Source organism: Corvus moneduloides, chromosome 1, assembly GCF_009650955.1.
Source record: "Corvus moneduloides isolate bCorMon1 chromosome 1, bCorMon1.pri, whole genome shotgun sequence".
NCBI lineage: Eukaryota > Metazoa > Chordata > Aves > Passeriformes > Corvidae > Corvus > Corvus moneduloides.
Window position 1 is genome coordinate 6,496,707 of NC_045476.1, and position 19,118 is coordinate 6,515,824.

General features: G+C 40.8%; 1 protein-coding gene across 8 annotated transcripts in view; it reads right to left on the minus strand.

The window, feature by feature from the left end:
* The window catches only part of KMT2C (lysine methyltransferase 2C), a 193,872-nt gene that overhangs the window by 121,872 nt on the left and 52,882 nt on the right, over nt 1-19,118 (minus strand). For all 8 annotated transcript variants that reach the window (XM_032098772.1, XM_032098805.1, XM_032098830.1 and 5 more), the window contains one exon: nt 9,184-9,322. In XM_032098772.1, the coding sequence (XP_031954663.1) occupies nt 9,184-9,322 (139 nt within the window). The remainder of the gene's footprint in view (nt 1-9,183; nt 9,323-19,118) is intronic.

The window sequence follows — 19,118 nt, forward strand, 5'->3', positions numbered from 1 at the left end:
ATTCTCACTCTCCTGCCTACTTTTCATACATGCACCACAGGCTGCAATGATAGAGGGCACTGCCATGCCCCCACAACTTCACATGCACAGCTGGGGGGAATAAATCTATCTTCCTCATTCTCATAGGAATAACTTCCTTCCGTGTTGCCAGGGTCCCCACACAGCTGAGTGCCAAGTAAGACAGTGGCCTATGCTGAGCCTGTCTGCCAGTGAGATGCTTGAAGTTACCCAACCCTTTCCGTACTTGGTGGTGAGGGCAGCAGACCAAAGGAAATCCTGCAGCTGCCTCCTGTGCAGAGAGGTGTTACAGGTGCCCTTCTTTCAGGGGAGCCTGCACAGGGGAATCCAAGCATCACACGGAGATAAAGGGGACGATGACAATAGCAGGAGAATTTCAAACTCTTGGATTCAGCTCAAGGGATGCTCACCTCGTAACTTTTCTGAAATCCCCTCCCAGCCTACCGTGTGACTGGTATTACCAAAGGAGTTTTGCTGTGCATTCACCTTTTCCAATTAATCACACTAAAACCAGGTTTAAACAGGAAAAAACAATGGACTATATTTGAGAAAATGCAAGGCATGGCAGTTCCAGTAAGATCCACTAGCTATAGTCACTGCCTCAACACTCAATACTAAGTTGCAGATCATCACTACTGCCATTTGCTATGAACACAATTGCACTGAAGTTAGAAAGAAACCCAACTTGGAAAGCATAAAGATCTAGTTCATTCATGTTTTGGGTTGAAAAAGAAAGTGAAAAGGGTATAGTGAGTTTTGCTATGAGTGCATTTGTTTTAAAAGGAATTACGGAATAATTTTCCTCAACGTCTGGAAATGCCTTCAGGATGTCTTTTTCACACACTAGTTGCTACAGAAATTTAAAACATTTTTAACATCTATTTTTCACAATTAAAATTAAGCTCAACACAATGAAATGGAGTATTTGGGAGCAAAACAGAACTTCAGTGCATCGTCTGTACTGATTACCGAAGCAGACTGATGAGAACTGGCCTTGAGAATTCTTCTCCCACCTAACCCTGTTAGTAGTTTTAACATATGCTAAAAGGCTAAATTAAACGGTACAGGGGACCTCCTATTTATTTAGCTCTGCCAAGTTGTCCTAATGCACAAAATACTTTGCCTTTGCTCTCATTTTATGTTGTGTTATTTAAAGAGTAAAGTGGTCCCCTTAGTGAAGATCCACCATTGTATCATTTATGTAAATTCAAATCAAGACCTGCAAGCTGCATTTTAAGTGAAAAAACCCCCCATTTCTGACTTGATACACCACCTGGGGTCTGCATCAGTGTGAGTTCTAATACATGTGAGATATTCACAGAGGTAAAGTTACTCTAAAACTCAGATTCAGATAAAGCTTTTCAGCATCATCTAAATATTCTGTAAATATCTGGACCTCAATAATGAAGAGGCTTGAAAGGAAACTACTGAAGAAACCGTATTCGGTGAGGCGTAACAGCTTCGCATTGCTACAGGATTAACAACCCAATAAATCACCCTTCTGAATAAAGGATATTAAGGACAGACAAGGTTGGAAAGGGCAAATGGAGATACCACAAAGAGAAAGAAGAAAAAATCTCAGTTAAAAGCTGTATTTAAGCATTTGACACACCATCTCCTTCTAATAGGTAACTGAATCACAGAACAACATGAAATTATGGTTTGACACTATTACACTATTATAGAGATTTGGGTTTGAAAGGAGTATTCAACTTATGCAGCACAATTCCGTTAAAAAAAGGAGGCAGGACAGAGTTCATATGAACTTCAGGTGAAGAATTTTAGAAGTTTATACAAAGCAATTAAACTGCATTAGACAATAACTCCTTTCCAATTTCTTCAAACAGCACAGTTGGCCTTCTACAGCCATACAATCAACTTAATGATACTCTTCTCATTTGAAAGAAAGAAAACATTACCCTTCAAACACAACCAAAGCAACACATCTTACTGACATTTTGAAATTTAGAAAACATGCTCTTATTCACCATAAATTGTGTCAGCTTTAATTTAAACAAATATTTAAGGCTCCGTTAGGGTACAACATACGCTAAATCCAAGAGGAGTTACCAGAATGCCAATGCTGAATAAAGTGAATTTAGAGGTCTACTCCAAGGCCCTTTAGATCATTCTTTAATGTCCATCTGAACTGACTCGTACTCTCAAATAACAATCCCATATTGAATGCAACTGTGAGTGTGCCTGAAAGGTGGGAATTCTGACAGGAATCTTAACCTCTGAGCCATAAAAGTCAAAGAATAAAAAGTCCTGTGGCTTCAACCTTCAGTATGCATCTGTGCCCAGAAAAGATTGTCTGTGTAAGCCAAATTCACTCTCTTGGTAATTAAAACATAATACACAGAATGGTTTGGGTTGCAGGGACCTCAAAGATCATCCAGTTCCAATCCTCCTGGCTAGGGCAGGGAGACCTTCCACTAGACCAGCCCAACCCAGCCTGGCCTCGAACTTCCAGGGACCCAGCAGCCACAGTCACACCCAACACACAGAGGTACCACCATCTCTTGGAGGCAATTTAATAAAAACACCAAGTAGGGTCTTCCTATCTGAAAATTAGTGATATTTACCATTTGCCAAGCTGGCTTTAGACAGCAGTTTTTAAGAAAGCTCCATGTAAGCAGGATAAGCAGAAGCATAGGGATATTAAATAGGAGGCAGATGTGGTACTATCCATGCCCCCGCGTGTGTTCAGTTCAGGGCCTCCCTGTGTCAGCTGTGATTGCTGTACACTCGTTCTCAGTTTCTTTTTCATGAACTTGCCCAGTCTGCTCTTGACCACACCTAAAGCTTCAGCAAACCACATCCTTTGGCAAGGATTTCAGTGTCACTCTAGACAACTCTCTGCTGTACAAAGAATCACCTCCTTTTATTTCACACCTAACCCTTAAAAGTTTCACTTGATGACCCTCAGTTTCTTGCATTAAAAGAAACTAAACAGTCAGGATACAGCCACCTTCCCAATGCCACCTATGATTCTGAAGTTTCTTATCTTCCTTCTCCAACATCTTTTACAGACTGAAGGGTCCTCAATTGTTTAACTGGAATCTACTTCAGATCTTTGATCAACCCTTCTGTTCTGTGAAACATTTTAAGTTTTACTATATTAATATTTGAAGTTACAGATACACTTTCTGTAACCCTATATAAATTAGTCCAAACTTGTTTCTCTAAATGCTTCTAACCTCACCAAACAGATCCCATGTGCTCAAGCAGAGTTTCAGCACATTGAAGCTACAAGCATAAAAATTCTCTTTTCACTAAGCACACTCCAGTCTCTCTCAGTCCCTACATGAAAGTGAACTCCTTATGCACCATCCATTCCTTGTGAATGAACATCCGTCTGGCAAAGGCCAGAGACACTCACAGGGATCATCTCTGCATCTACAGCTCTGGGGTGCTGTGAGTCCAGATTTTAACATTTAAATTGCTTGTACTTCCAATCAGCTGTGGTATGGAAGCAAGAAAGGAATGCAGGACACAACAGAGAGTTTGCTGTGTGAGGGAAATGGAAGGTTCTGGAGAAACGGGACAATTGACTATGGGAAATAACACAGATCACACAGACAACTGAAGGAAGCAAGAAGAAAACAGTCGCAGCTGACACAGAAAATGAAAAGAAAATGGATTAAAGGATGAGAAGAAATACCATGTCATGAACACCTGTCTAGAAGCCACTGGAAATGGAAGGAAGGAAACTCAACATCAGACAAAGAGACAAAGAAGAGTAAACCTCAGCTAAGTGAACCCTGAAAACAATGATTAAAACTGATGAGCAGTTTAGCAATTAGCAAAGAGAATGAGAATATGAGGATTCAACAACATGAAAAAAACCCAAGAGGCTGGCAAAGAAAGCTGGAGGCAAAAGAACAAATGGAAGAGGTGGTATTTGGAAGAAATGAGAGAAAACGCTGCATTCACTCAACACTGGAGCAGAAGATCCCTGACTCTTACCATTGCCTGTGATTATCCTGTACCTGTGCCATCTCTGACAAAGCAGGCATCCCATGCTATTCTGAGTACTGCCATCAGTCCTTCAGCATGGCCTAACAGACTGCCAGCCACGGGACACTTCTGTCTGTCTGACTGCCATCTTCCAGAGGACAGAAAATCTGTCCCGGCGTAAGACTGACCTGCCAGTGCTCAACTTGCTGCCCACCAGCGCAGCACTTGGAAGCAGTAGGACAGACCCAGGTAGAGACAAGCAGCCTCAGGATGGGGATGAGACAGAAAAACTGCCTAAGAACATCTGTGAGAGGCTAAAAGTGGGACTCCAGAAACCTGAAGCACCTGTGAGTACCTGCTCACGCTCGGCAGGAGACATTTCAAAGTTTGGTTTCTGTGGTTGGACCTTCCTGCAGAACTGATTAAATCATGGAGCAAAGGTCTGTGCAACTTAAAGGCCCAGTCATAAATGTTATTGATTATGGCATCAAATCCCATGAGGCACAAGTTCTACGTGAGAGCATTAAACACATTATGGCCACAATGGCAATTGTTCAGCCTAAGCAAAAGGCAGGATTCTGGCTGCTTGTGAAACCCTTCTTTGGCCCCATTTGTGTGACACGCCTTCTGTGCTCCAAGAAAGACACAGACCATCTGGAGAAAACTCAAACCAGCAAGAAGGACTGGAGCTCAAGAAACATTATCTACGAAGAAAGTAGGAACAAATTTGGGATTTCTGTTACGATGTAAAGCATGCTGGGGAAATAAACTGAGAGGCTTTTGCACAAAGCTGTCCTCCATTATCCTTGGCAGATGGCACGAGTAGTAATGGAATAAACCCAGAACGAAGAGAGTGTGGGTTAGATGTGAGGAAAGTGGTTCCAACAGTAAAAACAAAGAAGAGACTGGAAGGGACTGTTTAGGGAAGATATGGAGTTTTTATTATTGGAAGATTTAAGAGCAGTTTATGTAAGCTTGTGTCAGGAATGACAGCTGTAGATAACTGCCTTGGAAAAGGAGATGAACTAGATGATTTCCAAAGGTCCCTTCCTGCCCTATAAATCCAAGGCGAAGTTGCTTTAACAATGATCCATCACAGAATCCTTCTTGAGACCGTTTCCCTAATAATGCATGAACAAACAGGATGAAAAACCAGTAAATATTTACCTTTTTTCTCATTTTTCAGTGTGTGGTCTTAGTCTTTAGTTGTGCCCTGCTAGCCAAATCAGCAATTTCACTCTGGGTTAGATTGGTCATTAATACAATGCTGAAATAGTACTTCACTTTGGAACACAAAGGAATGTCCTCTTTCCAGATGTAAACCACTGACTTCAGAGGAAAATCCTGTAAGTGCTTATATGGATCTAGAGCTGGAAATGTAAAGGCAAAACTCTGCAACGACTTCAAATGCCCTGTGTTGTGCCTAAAGCCCATTCTCTGCAGAAAAAAAAATCTTGGAGAAAAAAATTCACATAAAACTCCAAACTGTATCAGAGTACATGTTCATGAAAAGAAATAATCAGTTTCAAAATTAACCTTAATACTGGTATCTTCTCAAAATATGTGCTTTACAACTTCAACAAATTTTAAAACACATTTTAATATTAAATCTTTTATCTAACTTCCTCCTGCCTAGAGATCTAGCTTTACCTTCCATCAGTGTTATTCTGTTCAGATTGTCTACTCTTTGCCACTCCACAATTTCTTTTTCCACTGAGTGTTGCTCTGAGTGTTACAAGTCTTGCAATGTGCTTTAGGATTATTTAAAAAAAAAAAAAAGGAACAGACATAAAGAAGTTCACTGCTACTTTTTCACTACTTTCTTTGTTCACGCAATCTACAGATGTTCACCAACCACTTCTTTTTGATGGAATAAATCACCCAAGCCCTCCATCTCCACACTCCAGATTTCCTCTTAGCAGCAGTAGCAGCAATAAAATAAGGGGGAATGGCGCAATTGGTCTGGAATGAAAATTACGTGCTTTGTCCAATTACAAGTGAAGCAAGAAAGCAGGAAGGTGTTTTGCCAGTTTTGTTTTTCTTTTAGTTTTAGCAAAAATCTCACAAGAGCAGATATTTAAGCGGGCCAAAGTACCAAAATCAAAAAGAGCTGTGTGAAAACCTCAGCTTCTACTTATTTACGGATGTTCCGTCTTCATGATTATGGCAAAAGGACTGAAAACGTGCAATTAATGCAATTCACAGTCTCTGAGAGCAGACAGAAAGTAAAATGAATCAAAAGGTGTTTTGTTCTTCTATGAAATTGTGTTTCTAGGCCATTCTCGTTAGCTGTTAATGCCTGGGGTTGCCAATGTGGGAAACAGAGGAGGAAGGTGGAAGTGGGCTCTGCTCTGAGTCGCAGCCGGCTCCTGGCTCCCTGCCTTCCCCAAGCTGCACTTCCCCTGCTCCCTGCAGGCAGCACAAACCAAGGGAGCAGATTCCTTTCGAAGAAGCTGGATTCCACTCAGCCATAAGTCCCGGCCTGACAGAAGCTTCTCACAAGGCTTATAAAAAGAAAAAAGGGAACAACCAAAGGAAAAGGCTCCAAAACCCATGATGCTCATGATATATAGGAGCTGGCAGTGTTACTCCTGCCACTGCAAGGCTTGGGAGTTTATCTTTGCTTGATGTTATTGCCCCTCCCCACATGTGGTCAATAATTCACTCATTCCTTTCAAGCACACGCCTCACTCCTTTCAGCCTCCCTACCCCAGTATGGCTCCAATTCTTTTTATTTTAATGGGGTTTTAACACATTGCTTTCTGAGCACTAATCCTGAATCTGTTCTTTAATTCCCTGCCCCAATCTCACCTGATGTCAGTAGTTCTCTTGGTCTCCCATATCCCACCTCAGGTTCAAAAATTTACCAGCTCTCTCGCCTTTCTCTTTAATGTTTTTATTTAGCCACAGTCTCGGGAAGAATCCAGAGAAAAATACCACACAAGCCAAGCTCTGGCTAATCTCTCAGTTACTGAAATCCCCATCCTAATTTTGACATATTCTACTATGTTAAAATCACTGTTTTTCAGTAGAAAATTATTTTATTTTTTTCATGGAAAAGACTTTATTTTATGCCCTGTGTCCTGTGCTTCTCTAATTCCTTTATCTTCACTTCCAAAGACAGAAATACAGAATTGTCTTATACTCAACTCTGAAAAAAGCAATGCAAAAGTAGCTCCACCTACACCTACTTCTCATGGAGGCTTGGGTTCTTTTCTGTCTTCTAAGTGACTTCTGCTCTGTCTGTTTTAATATTTTCTCACAATTCTCCTATGGCTCACATACCTAAAGCTACTTTTAATATAGAAACACTTCAATTTTATTAGAAAGCGGAAGTTACTTGTATTATAAAACAGAAACAGAAAAGCTTACCAAGAAAGAGATGAAGCTGATGAGTATCAATTATCTGGAAATCAGCTTCAAAACTACTTCCCAGAGTCACAGTTTTAAGGCACTGTGGAGTCACACTTTATCCTAAATCTTGATACATTTCCTCCAATCACTACACAATCATCAGCAGTGTCTGTTATTTCACATGCTGCATTTTCTCCTAAGAAAACGAAGTCAAGCCCCCAGAATTCAGTCCTCCAGCCCCTGCATGACACAATGTCAGTGGCAGCACTCCACAATGACACAAAGGATTGATCAAAAGTCATAGATCAGAAGAGGCTTTTTTCAAGACTCACTTCCATAGAAACCCTGACATCTGGATTCCCCCCCCCCCACTGTTATAAGGACATCAATGACATTTGCAACCAAGTCCCATTCTGCATCTAAGTTTGAAATCAAAATTACCTGGGGTCAGAGAAAGCTCTGATTCCCAATTAATGGTTTCCCATCTTCTTGATGCATTTCTTTCCAAAATGTCAGAGTCTGATCACTATTATTTTAATTAAAAATTAATAGTACTCAGCTTTTTAATGCTTTGATCAGCCAAAGCAATGAGCACATAATAGCCATTCCATCCTGACTGATCAAAGTCAACACTTTCAGTTGGAAGGAAGAATAAGTTGAGGGCAAATAAGGGCTGGCTTAGAACCAGGCAAAGTTCTTCCAGGAGACTGCTGTCCAGCTTTTAAGAAACAAGTTTATGGCTATGTAAAGTGCTGTAATCAAATATTCACGGTAACAGCAAAAAAGTAACCTTGAGAAGAACAGAGAGCAGATGAAACAGCACTAAAATTTTTGCAAATGATCCAAAACAGGGTCAAATAATGAAGCAAAGCAGCTGCTCAGTTCAAGTTGCTCTACATATCTAGTGCAATTTAATCTCAGCCTTGGAAAATTCCATCAAGAACAGAAATTTTTGCGTATTTCACTCAGGTATACGCACAGGAACTAATTAACTGAAATTTTCTGTAAGAAGGAAAGCAGCTCTTGGAATCTAAGAAGTTTGTGAGCATATAAAACATGAAATTAAACATGCATCAAGTAGATTAAGTAATTTTTTGTGCATGGAAAATATGCTCTGTGTTGGATCAGGAGGAAGAAAAATGATGACGACAATTCTCTCCAATTCTGTCAAAATATAATTACACCTGTAACTGTCTGGTAGCTGGTAACAGCACTTTCTGCAGCAGGAGAGACCTGCTACTGGGTTAGAAGCTGTTATCAGAGCTTCACCAGAGAAGCTCTGTTAGAATTCTGTGACACCATTTTAACAGTGATCACAGACAACGTGTTCTGGTTTCCCTCATGTAACATAATTAATACTTTCACTGCTTTTAGGCTAATTTGTATTAATAAAAAGTTAAAAAATACAAACGTTATTTTCTCTGTTATAAATTCCAAAACAAGGAAGAACACAGTAGATATGACAAGAGATTTGTTTACTTTGTTCCTGAAAATACACTCATACAAGCCGAAACATCAAAAATAACATTATATAAATTTGCTAATACACCATTTCCTACACAGCAGGAAAGCTTCAGTAATCACATTTTATCTCCTATCACTTACGCCTCTTTTAATTTACCCAGCTAACATGCTGTAACTCAAGGCTTCCCAGAGCAGTCTGAGGGCAGCACTCATGGAACATGCTCTTCACCTTGATCTCCCCGTACACCAATTAAGGCACCAGTCCCAGGCACTTCAAAGCAGCGGCATCGAGTCCCAGCCCAGCGCCTCGAGCACTCTGCACCCCAGAGCCGAGCCCCAGCCCTGCCCCTGACTCAGCAGCCACCTCCTCCTCGCTCTCTCGCTCACCTGGTTTTGGCTTCCACACCCACGGAGGCGGTGGAGCTCGTGGACTCCTCGGACACGGAGTGCTGAAGGACTGGTGTTAGCTGCTTGGTGCTCTCCACTTCCGTCTGGGCATCCTCTTCTGCAGACTGCTCTTTGACTTCTGGGTAACAAAATATGAAAAAAAAATTTAGCATTTTATCTGCATTTTTGAGCTTTCCCTTGTGCTGCAAACATCCATTTTATTTACAGACAGGCTAATCCATGTAAATACCTTCTGCCACACAACAAAATTAAAAGAGTACAAAGTTACTATCTCTAGCTAAAAAATGAGACTGGATGCTTACGTTATTCCCATAGCACAAAGTGCCACCATGAACTAAAGCTGTTCAATAGCAATGAGGAATGGGGTGAGGGGAGAGCTGTTCACTGACTAACTTTTCATACAAGGTTGGAGTTTCAGACATTCCCGTTCTCCCCACATCTCCTCTCATGCACCCACTGTGTCAGCCCTGAACAAACACCACAGTGAGCATGCTAACATGGGGTATATTAAACCTTTTTTCCTCCCCTGTTACCTTTAACTTTGTTCAATTCCCTGCACAAATTCACTCCTGGTTACACTAGCTATGTTGGCACAGGGTTGAGGAGGTGAAGGAATGAAGGACATGGCTTATGCCAGCTTAAACTTCATTCTGAACTTAAGGAACATAAATTTTTTAGCATTACCCTAGTTGTTAGACAGAAAAATATATACATCTACAGCTGACATCTACAGCTGACAATGCTGTATTTGACTAGAAAGTTTGGTTTTGCCCTGAAACATGAAACACAAAGTTGACACTGTCTGTGCAACTTTAAATCCTCTTCAGGATCACTTCCCCCTTTGCTCGGAGTGAGTCAGGGATTTATCAGAAGGACATGGCAATGTGCTGTTCCAAGTGCACCAGAATGCACAGGAACAAGGGTCAAGGCTGCACAGCAACAGAATTTGGAGTTTCTGCACTCCTGCATACTTTGATTTTGAAACCTAAGCAACATAAAAATCATAGGACTCTGACAGATGTGCTCTGGCATATCCGCCTTAAGATACATGTGCCTCATCCTGCCTGTGTCCATGGATATCTGTCTCACCACAGTGCCAGAGGAAGGTCCACTTTAAAACTTCCAGTGAACATGCGTTTGAACTCAGAGGCCAGTACAGACACCTCTTGCAAAGAAGTCCAGTTAGAGTAAAGCAGCAGATTATTTAGAAAACTTCAGCAGAAGATACATTCACATTTAAAAAAAAATTAATGTACAACATGTCAAAATATAATTAAATATTGCAAAGGATAAATGACAAGTGGAGAAATGACTGGGTAGAAGAATCTGCGACATGGGTGGGCATGGAGGAAAAACCTGCTACAAGCTTCAATCTTATAAATAAAACCAAGAAAAGAGAGGAAAATTCCCAGAACGCAAAACTGCGCAGCTTGGTCTGAAATACTGAAATCATATGCCTGCTACAGCACATGGAAAATGGGAAATCTGTCTTGTTTCATGCACAGAAATTGAAGTAAGATTATTTTTTAACCTAAAGTGAACTGATTTAGGAAGACAATGTATAACATTTAAAATGCTCAGTGAACACCTCTAAACCACACTGAAGAGAAATACAAAATTAAGGTTAAAAAAAAAAAAAAATCCTGTTTGTGACTGGGTCTTCCAAGTAGTTACCTGAGCTGGTGTAAATTGAAACTGCTTCTCCTATTTCAGTTAAACTACTCAGTAACACCTGAAATGTTTTTTGGACATCTGAAACACTGAAAAGTGACTACCTGTCCAAAACCCAAATGGCTCGTGTTAAACCCCTTTCACCAACCTATTCTGAAAAAACATGCTGGATGATGATTTGTTACTAAATAAATATCGTCTTGGGAACACATCCCTTGTAATAGTAAATGGCTCTGTACAGAAAACAAAACAAAATAAACCCAAACTCCACACCCTCAGTTTTTGGCACATCTGAACAAACATCCCTGGATGTTTCCTGGATGAGGATTCCCAAAGCAGGCAGTGTCCAGCAGAGCCATTCATAATGGTCTGCAGCGCGTTTCCAAGTATGTTGGATCCAAAAGACAATCTTGTGCCAGTAACCCCCAAATTTCTAAATGCAACCTTAATGAAGAGAGCAAAACATAAACACCTAGAAGACAGGCAGACGCCAAAGCACTCAAAACAAAACCCACAACACAGCCTGAGACAACCATGCCTGAAGTGCTCCAGGAAGACCACCGGAAACCCTGGCCTTGCTCTGATCCATCTTGGCGACTTTCTTTAACCTAGTTAAACTGTGCAAAAGGAACTCTGCTTTATTGTGCGCCTGCTGAAACTTTCAATCAAATAAAAGCCATTTACTCTCTGCCAGCTTTCATTCATTACCATTCCTGGGCACCCAGCACACTGGGAAGGCGAAGCTCAGGGGCACACACTCACTCCCAGGAACTCTGGACTGCCTAAGAAGACACAGACTGTTTCACTATACATGACAACTATATGAGCTTACATCCTTATGGTGCTTTTCCCCTGCTGTTTGCTTCTCTAGAGAAGGAGGGACCCAAATTATACTAAATGAGACAAACAACATCTCAGTTGCTGTCTCTGCAATAAAGCAAACTGTGCCTCAATATGCCGTTGGAAGACTGAAAACACGGTGCTCATTAAACAGCATGAAAGTAGTGCGTGTTAGTTGTGAAAAAAACTTAGTGAAAGTTTTCCTGCAGAAGATTAAGGAAGAACAGGAGCACTGCATTTCACGAGTCAAACTCCTAGAGATGGATCCTAGCATTGGCCTGGCAAAGGGACATCTCAGATACACCTCAGACATGCTCTTGGAAGCACCTGGCTTCCAAGTATGTTTAATGTTTATGGCCTCCCAGTATGTTTAATGAACGTCATCAGATTTGGTTATGGAATTCTACTTTGAAGCTACTGGGAATGAAGGACCCATGGATGATGAATAAATGTGAAGCTCATTTGCAGATTCATACATAAGGTTTTATTTTGCACCTTCTTTTCATGACTGTTTCTGGTTCAATGAAGGTCTTGCCTATGTACAGTGAGTTAGCAGGGAGACAGATTCAAAAAACCTAATTGTACAACTCTCCAATGTCTCTTGGCTATTTTTTAATATCACTATCCTTTATTAAAACTTCAGGAAAATACTAGGGAACATTGCACTTAAAAAAGTATTATTTCAAGGCAATTATATCATAGTTCTCACCTGGCTGGTGAGGACACAAAAGCCTTCTTTCTTATTAAAAGAAATTCCCCAAAGGTACAAGGACTAAAGTTCCTGTCCATATGGGCCATCAAAAGGGTTGAGACTTCCACACGCTTTACAACTTGGGTAACTCACAGAATCATATCTGGTTGAGGCTGGAAGGCAGTGCAGAGTCACTTTGTACAAATCCCTGTTCAAGCAGGGCCACCCAAGCCAGCTGCCCAGATGGTTTTTGACCATCTCCAAGGATGAAGATATGAAATACTAGGGAAAAAGATTAAATTGCTTAACATTGACAGGGAACAGATAGGCAGGGAAGTCACTGGGACTGGTAAGATTTACAGCACGTGTATGAAATTCATCTTTTAATTAACACTTCCACCACATTTGCTTCAGTAATACGTATACAGTGATGAAAAGACAATCCTTAGATTTTATACTATTTAAGTTGTAATTTGCATTTTTTCAAATGAGGAAAAAATCACTTTACAGAGGTTCAAAATTTTCTTCCCTTATTACTTTTATTCCCCTTCATAGAGCAGAATGCAGAGAACACTCAAAGAAAATAACAAACAGCGCAAAGCACCCTCAGTTGATTATGTGGACTACCCACCTTCCTAACAGTAGCTGGTCTCCTTACTTACATGTCTTATGTAGAGATTTACAACATTCTGAGTAATAATTGTGTTAATAATTTTCTGGTTTCCTGCTCTATCATCAGACCCCTTGGAAACCTCTCCCCATGTGAGACACATGTGGGACATGCAGACTCATGGGGGAAGCCCTGGTTTTTGTAAGACTCCCCTGTGGCAGGGGTTCCCTTGCAGACCATCACAGCCATCCCTGCTGGTGGAAAGGAGAAGGCTGGGGATGGCTGGGATTTTATTACACGATCACAACTTTCTTTGGGGATGTGATGAAGCAACATCGACTTAAGATCCGAAATGTTCATTACAAATAATCCTTTTCTGTTTTCTAGCAATCACAAGGCCCTGTTCTGCAAGCTACTTGGGTAAACATAAAGCAAAATAAGGAGATGTCTCTGTGGGCTCTGCTGTGGCAATCAGGCAAAGAAAAGACACCAGCAAATCCCAAAGGTTTTCTTTTAAATACTCAGAAACTACCTGCCAAGCCAAAACCTAATAATACTGTAAGAGTTCTACCAGAAAAAAAATCTTTAAAATCTTGTAAGATTCATTATAAAGTGACACTGAAAAAAAAAAAAAACCCAACCCTAACAGCTGTCATAAACATAAAATTAATATTCTACTGCTATTTAGATGCAGCAGGTTGACTGTTTAACCACTTTACTGTCAGACCTACTGATCTGGCAGACAATGAAGCACATGTCATGAGCTTCCAAAACCTTCACTAGAAACAGAAAGTACTGCAGGCTGGAAAATACGAAGATCACCCAACACAGCAGGAACATCCCAGGGGTCTCAACTGTTGCTTACCAAGATGTTCTGCAAGAGGGAGTAACAAGTTTTAAAGGCAGACACAACACTTATTTTTGCACAAGGAAGGGGTAGTGCTGTGTCAGGAAACAGCCAATGGGACCAGGTGCTTTATACAGCCTCAAAGGGGTCTGCGAACTACAAACACCAAAATGCTCCAGCAGTTTAGACAGATAAAAACCAGGTCAGTATACCAACAATATGAAAAGAAACCTTAACAAGGGAATGCAAACTATGAATTTAAAATGTCTACCTGTCCTGCTTTTTGCTAGCATAGTAATTTTCTTTTTAGTACTGGGTTCAGTGCTGCGTTTTGGATTTAGGGTGAGATTAAAGTTGGTAACACATGGATGTTTTAGTTTTCGCTAAGCAGCGATTACTCTAAAGCAAGAACTCTTCAGTTTCCCGTGTTCTGCCAGCGAACAGGTGTACAAGGAGCCGGGAGGCAGCACGGCCAGGACAGCTGACCCCAACTGGCCAGAGGGGTACTCCACACCATAGAACACCATGTCCAGTAAGTATATCACAGGATGGTTTGGACTGAAAGGGACCTTAAAGATCACCCACTTCCAAATCCCCTGCCATGGGCAGGAACACCTTCCCCTAGACCAGGTTGCTCAGAGCCTCATCCAACCCCAGCCTTGAACACTTCTGAGGATGGGACAGCCACAGATTGTCTGGGCAAGCTGTGCCAGGGGCTCACCACTGTTCTGATCTCAGCCCAGGGGTTCCACCTTTTTCCAGTTCTCCTCCCTATCCCACCAGGGCAGGAGCTGAGGGAGCACCTGGCATGGTACCTGGCCAACAGCTGGGATAAATCATGACACTGTCCAGTATTATAATTACAAAGTTCACTCACTGTCCCAATTCAGGAACAAAACAAGTTCCACTACTCAGAGTTCATAATTCTGTTACTGCTCTAGGTACAATTCGATAGAAACATCACTTCTCCTGCCAGTGTCTGAGGAAGTCATGTGCAGAGATCTCCTAGGTGCAGAAATCTTTTACAATAATCCAAAAGAGGGTAGTTTAAGATTAACTATTAGAAAAAAATATTTCCCTGTGAGGGTGGTGAGACCCTGGCACAGGTTGCCCAGAGAAGCTGTGGATGCCCCAGCCCTGGCAGTGCTCAATGCTGGGTTGGATGGGGCTCTGAGAAATGTGGTCTAGGGGAAGGTGTCCCTATCCATGGCAGGGGGTTGGAACTGGATGATCTTTAATGTCCCTTCCAACCCCAACCATCCTGTAAGTCTCTGATTTACTTACTGCAACAGGTGTTAGATGGAGATGAGAAGAAAACCTGCAGTTATTCTTGGTTTGTACATTCCACTCTATATTTTGATACTTTTCATTCAAGTGAGCTCTTAACTGCTTTCAACAGTTAAATAAATTTCATACAGAAAATAATTGTGCAAATTTTGTATTAGTTATAAAATAAAAACAAGCTTCTCAATGTCGGACCATTTAAACTAATTCTGGTCACCCTAAAAACATTACACCATATTATGGATAACCATGGAACCTCCATGACTGAGGGACTTCCTAAGCTAGGAGTGGTATTCAACAGCACTCATCTGATTATTTTTCCACTAATTTGTTTAGGTCTTTTTGAAACTCAGGTCAAGTTGTTCATGCCCAAAGCATCCAGTAACAATGAATTCTGTAATTGCAGTAGATGCTGAGTGCAAATGCACCTGGCTCTTGTACTCTCTGAACATGACCTGATGTCCCCTAATTTTTGTGTTGCACAACAAAATGAATCACCGTGCCCTGTTTGTTTTCTCCACACCACTCATCATTTTTTAGACCCTATTACATTCTTTCTCAGTGAAATCACTTCAGATTGAATGAAGGCTTTTACCTTAACTGATCCCCACACAGAAGCTATTACTTCTTGTCATACTCGCTGGCCTTTCCTGTACTTCCCCAATTACAGCTCATCCTTTTGGAGAAGGGAAAGCCGAACTGCACGTGGCATTTAACATGCCAAGGATTTATAAAGCAACAGTAAAAAGAAAAAAACCCCTCTCTGACGCTTTCTTCCGCTTATCCCTTTGCCAGTAATTCCTAGAATTTGTTTCTCTCTTTGACTTATGAAAGCTTCTGCAATTCTCAGAAGAACTGAAGCACCACTTGCTCAGGTAGCAAAAGCTATCTGACAGTGATTATTTGTTTACATAAAAGCAGGATGGTAATTCTGCCCTGCATGTTCTTTTACATGAACTACTACTGAATTAAGAGTCATTTAATCTTCTGTGGTCACTCTTCAATGCCCTGCAAATGGGTACCTCTCTTATTATCTTAAATAAGTTCATTTTACTCACTACTTTCTTTCCCTTTGAACCTGACCTAGAGAAGGGCTACCAGGGTAGGTGTTTGTGGGACTTCAACACCAGCCTGGTTTATACTGCGATTTTAATTCATCAGCAGAATTTCTCTTCTATTTCTTTTACCAAACTGAAGAGCCAGTCTCAACATAGCATTACTGTAGCAAAAATTAAGACAGGTCCACAGAATTAGCAAGTGGTTCCTGCTCATGGCAGAAGAGATATAACAAGATTATTTTTAAGGTCCCTTCCAACCCAAACCATTCTGTGGTTCTGTGAACTAAAACATACACAGAACAGCCCTTTTTCCAGTGAGGAGAAGAGCATTTAGCACACAAAACATATGCTACTATTTCAATGTATTTGACTGGTAATGCCCATGAAGATTCTTCCATCACATCACTAACGACACAGCAGCAGAGTTAAGCGTCAAGGTAATAGAAAAGAGGAATATTCTCGGTCTTTGAAAACTTCCAAAACCTGTTGGATTACGTTTAACAAAGCACAGTTGATACCAAAACTGCAAAAGCAGTATTGAATAAGCAAGGGAGAAAAAAAAAAAAAAAAAAAAAGAGGAAGAAGTTGCATTTCAGAAATAACCTCCAGAATGAAAATCTCAGTGAAGTTAAAATTCATTTGGAAGTAACAGATGCCACCAGCTCTCAAAACACCCGAGACAGAGATATCGGTCAGAAGGCAAAAAAAATAAATCAGATTTTTCTAAATGGCCCATCTTAAGTGTGCATGATGATAAATGGCATTAACTGAGTAAGCCTGTAATGGTTTAAATGCAAATATCAAATAACTTCCTCTTGTGTTTGCTTTCCTCATTACAAACAAATTACCAGAATATAAAGCAAAAATATTAAGATGCTTATAATAATTACAACAACATACTTCAGTTCTGCTAATTTTTCCAGCGGCTGAGCAGGTAGGAGTCAGTGCTGTAAGAAAGAAGAAATCACTCCTCTTCTAATGACTACACAGAATATTAATTGCCTTAAAAATATTTAAGTGCATTTCTAAGCACATATTTGCCACAAATATATATCTCCAAGTTTAATCTAAAAGCAAGCCCTCAGCAGTGTTAATTCTTCCTTTCATTAATTTTAGAAAGGATGGGTTGTAAGTGGCCAAAGTATCTGCCTGGATTTTAAAACTACTTTGGTATTAACACATTGCCAAGATCTTTTGCCATCCGTTCACCCAAACCAGGACTTGCTCTCAGGTGTGTTTTACTTTGCCTCAATGAGAGACTCTACTCTGTAGGATTCACAAAATTGCAAAGGATGTCTGTATTTCCTTTAATAAGCAGGATATTGCAGAAATTTTCCTTTCTCTAGAAAAATGCTTTTTAGGCTGCTTCAAAGCTGATGAGATTCTGAATTAGTCCAAAATTCCCTGGCAACTTCTTCATGAATTACTTTCCTCCACTGAGAAGTGTTTGTTTCTGGTTCTTCAGTGCTTTGCTCAGACACAAACAAGGCTGGTCAGAGGAAGTTTTATCTTCAGGAAGTTAATGTGAAGTCCGACAAGAAATCAACTGGCCAGGCAACGTCACTGAGTCTGATAAAAATATTACTAACAACAATAATGCAGATAAGGAGCTATTGGTTGATAAAATCATCCAGGCTCTTTTATCTATTATCAATTCCGAAGCCTCTCAACACCCTGGGGGGTTGAGAGTCTGGTAGAAAGTACTGCTCTAAGAGCTGGTTGACATGGTATGGATAGTAAACAGAATACCTGATGGATTTACTATTAATTTCCCAAGAGACTCAGCAGTTCAAATAAACTTACTTTATTGCATTTCTCCCAGATCAGGATTTGAATATCAACATTTTTATGAGACACAAACAGGAAGAATTACAGACTCTAGGATGAGTTGGGGTAATTCACAAGTGTTCTCAAAAAAAAAAAAAAAAAAAAACAAGGAATAATCAGATAATTAACACACAGAATTCAGTTTCAACTTAAATGCAGAGCCAAGAAAATATCAAGTACAGAAACTTGCTGAAGCTAACAGAAGATGGGGAAAAGAAACAGAAGCCAAGTCTTCATTAGTAGCAAAAGGGCTACCAAACCTACAGAAAGCCTATCAGGAGCTATGTGGTGTATTATTTCATTCTTCGGATTAGCAGTTTTATATTTGCATATAAACTGCACAAAGCCACATGCTTTCCAGAATTTTCTGGATTTGTATTTTTTGGCCATTAGAAACTCGCTCATCAGAAGAAAACTACCCTTATGGAGATGAGAAGCGCAAGAGGACCCAGAGGGGAACACATTATTGTGCAGCAAACAGTATTTTACTGAAAACCAGAAAGGTGGAAAGTGTTGACACAGCTGGAAGGTCTTGACAGGGCCAGAGGCAACAGGCACCAAAAACACAGGAAGCCCCCTCTGACCATCACAAAACTGTTTTTTACTGTGAGGGTGCCTGAGCACTGGCACAGGTCGTCCAGGCAGGCTGTGGAGCCTCAATCCTTGGAGATAAAAGCTGTCTGAACATGGTCCTGGACAGCCAGCTCTAGGTGACTCTGCTTGAGCAGGGGTGTGCAGCAGATGATCCCCAGAGGCCCCAGCCATCATTAACTACGATGCTGTGGTGCCAAAATGATAGAAAGAACGGGTAACCACAACATCAGCTGGAGAGAGAAATACCAGTGCAATATCACTGGGGGAACCACAGTGAAGAAAAATGAAGGAACAGACAGCTGGAAAGACCAATACAAAACTGAAAAGCAGGAACAGACATTAAGTGAGGAGGCAAAGGATGACCAAGAGACAGGGATGGTGGGTAAATGAAAGGAGTCTGTCCTGAGGTTTACAAGAACCTGAAAATCCATTGATTCAGTAGAAGCAGCTGTCAACATCCTTTTTTCATGAAAAAGTTTACTTAGCGCCAAA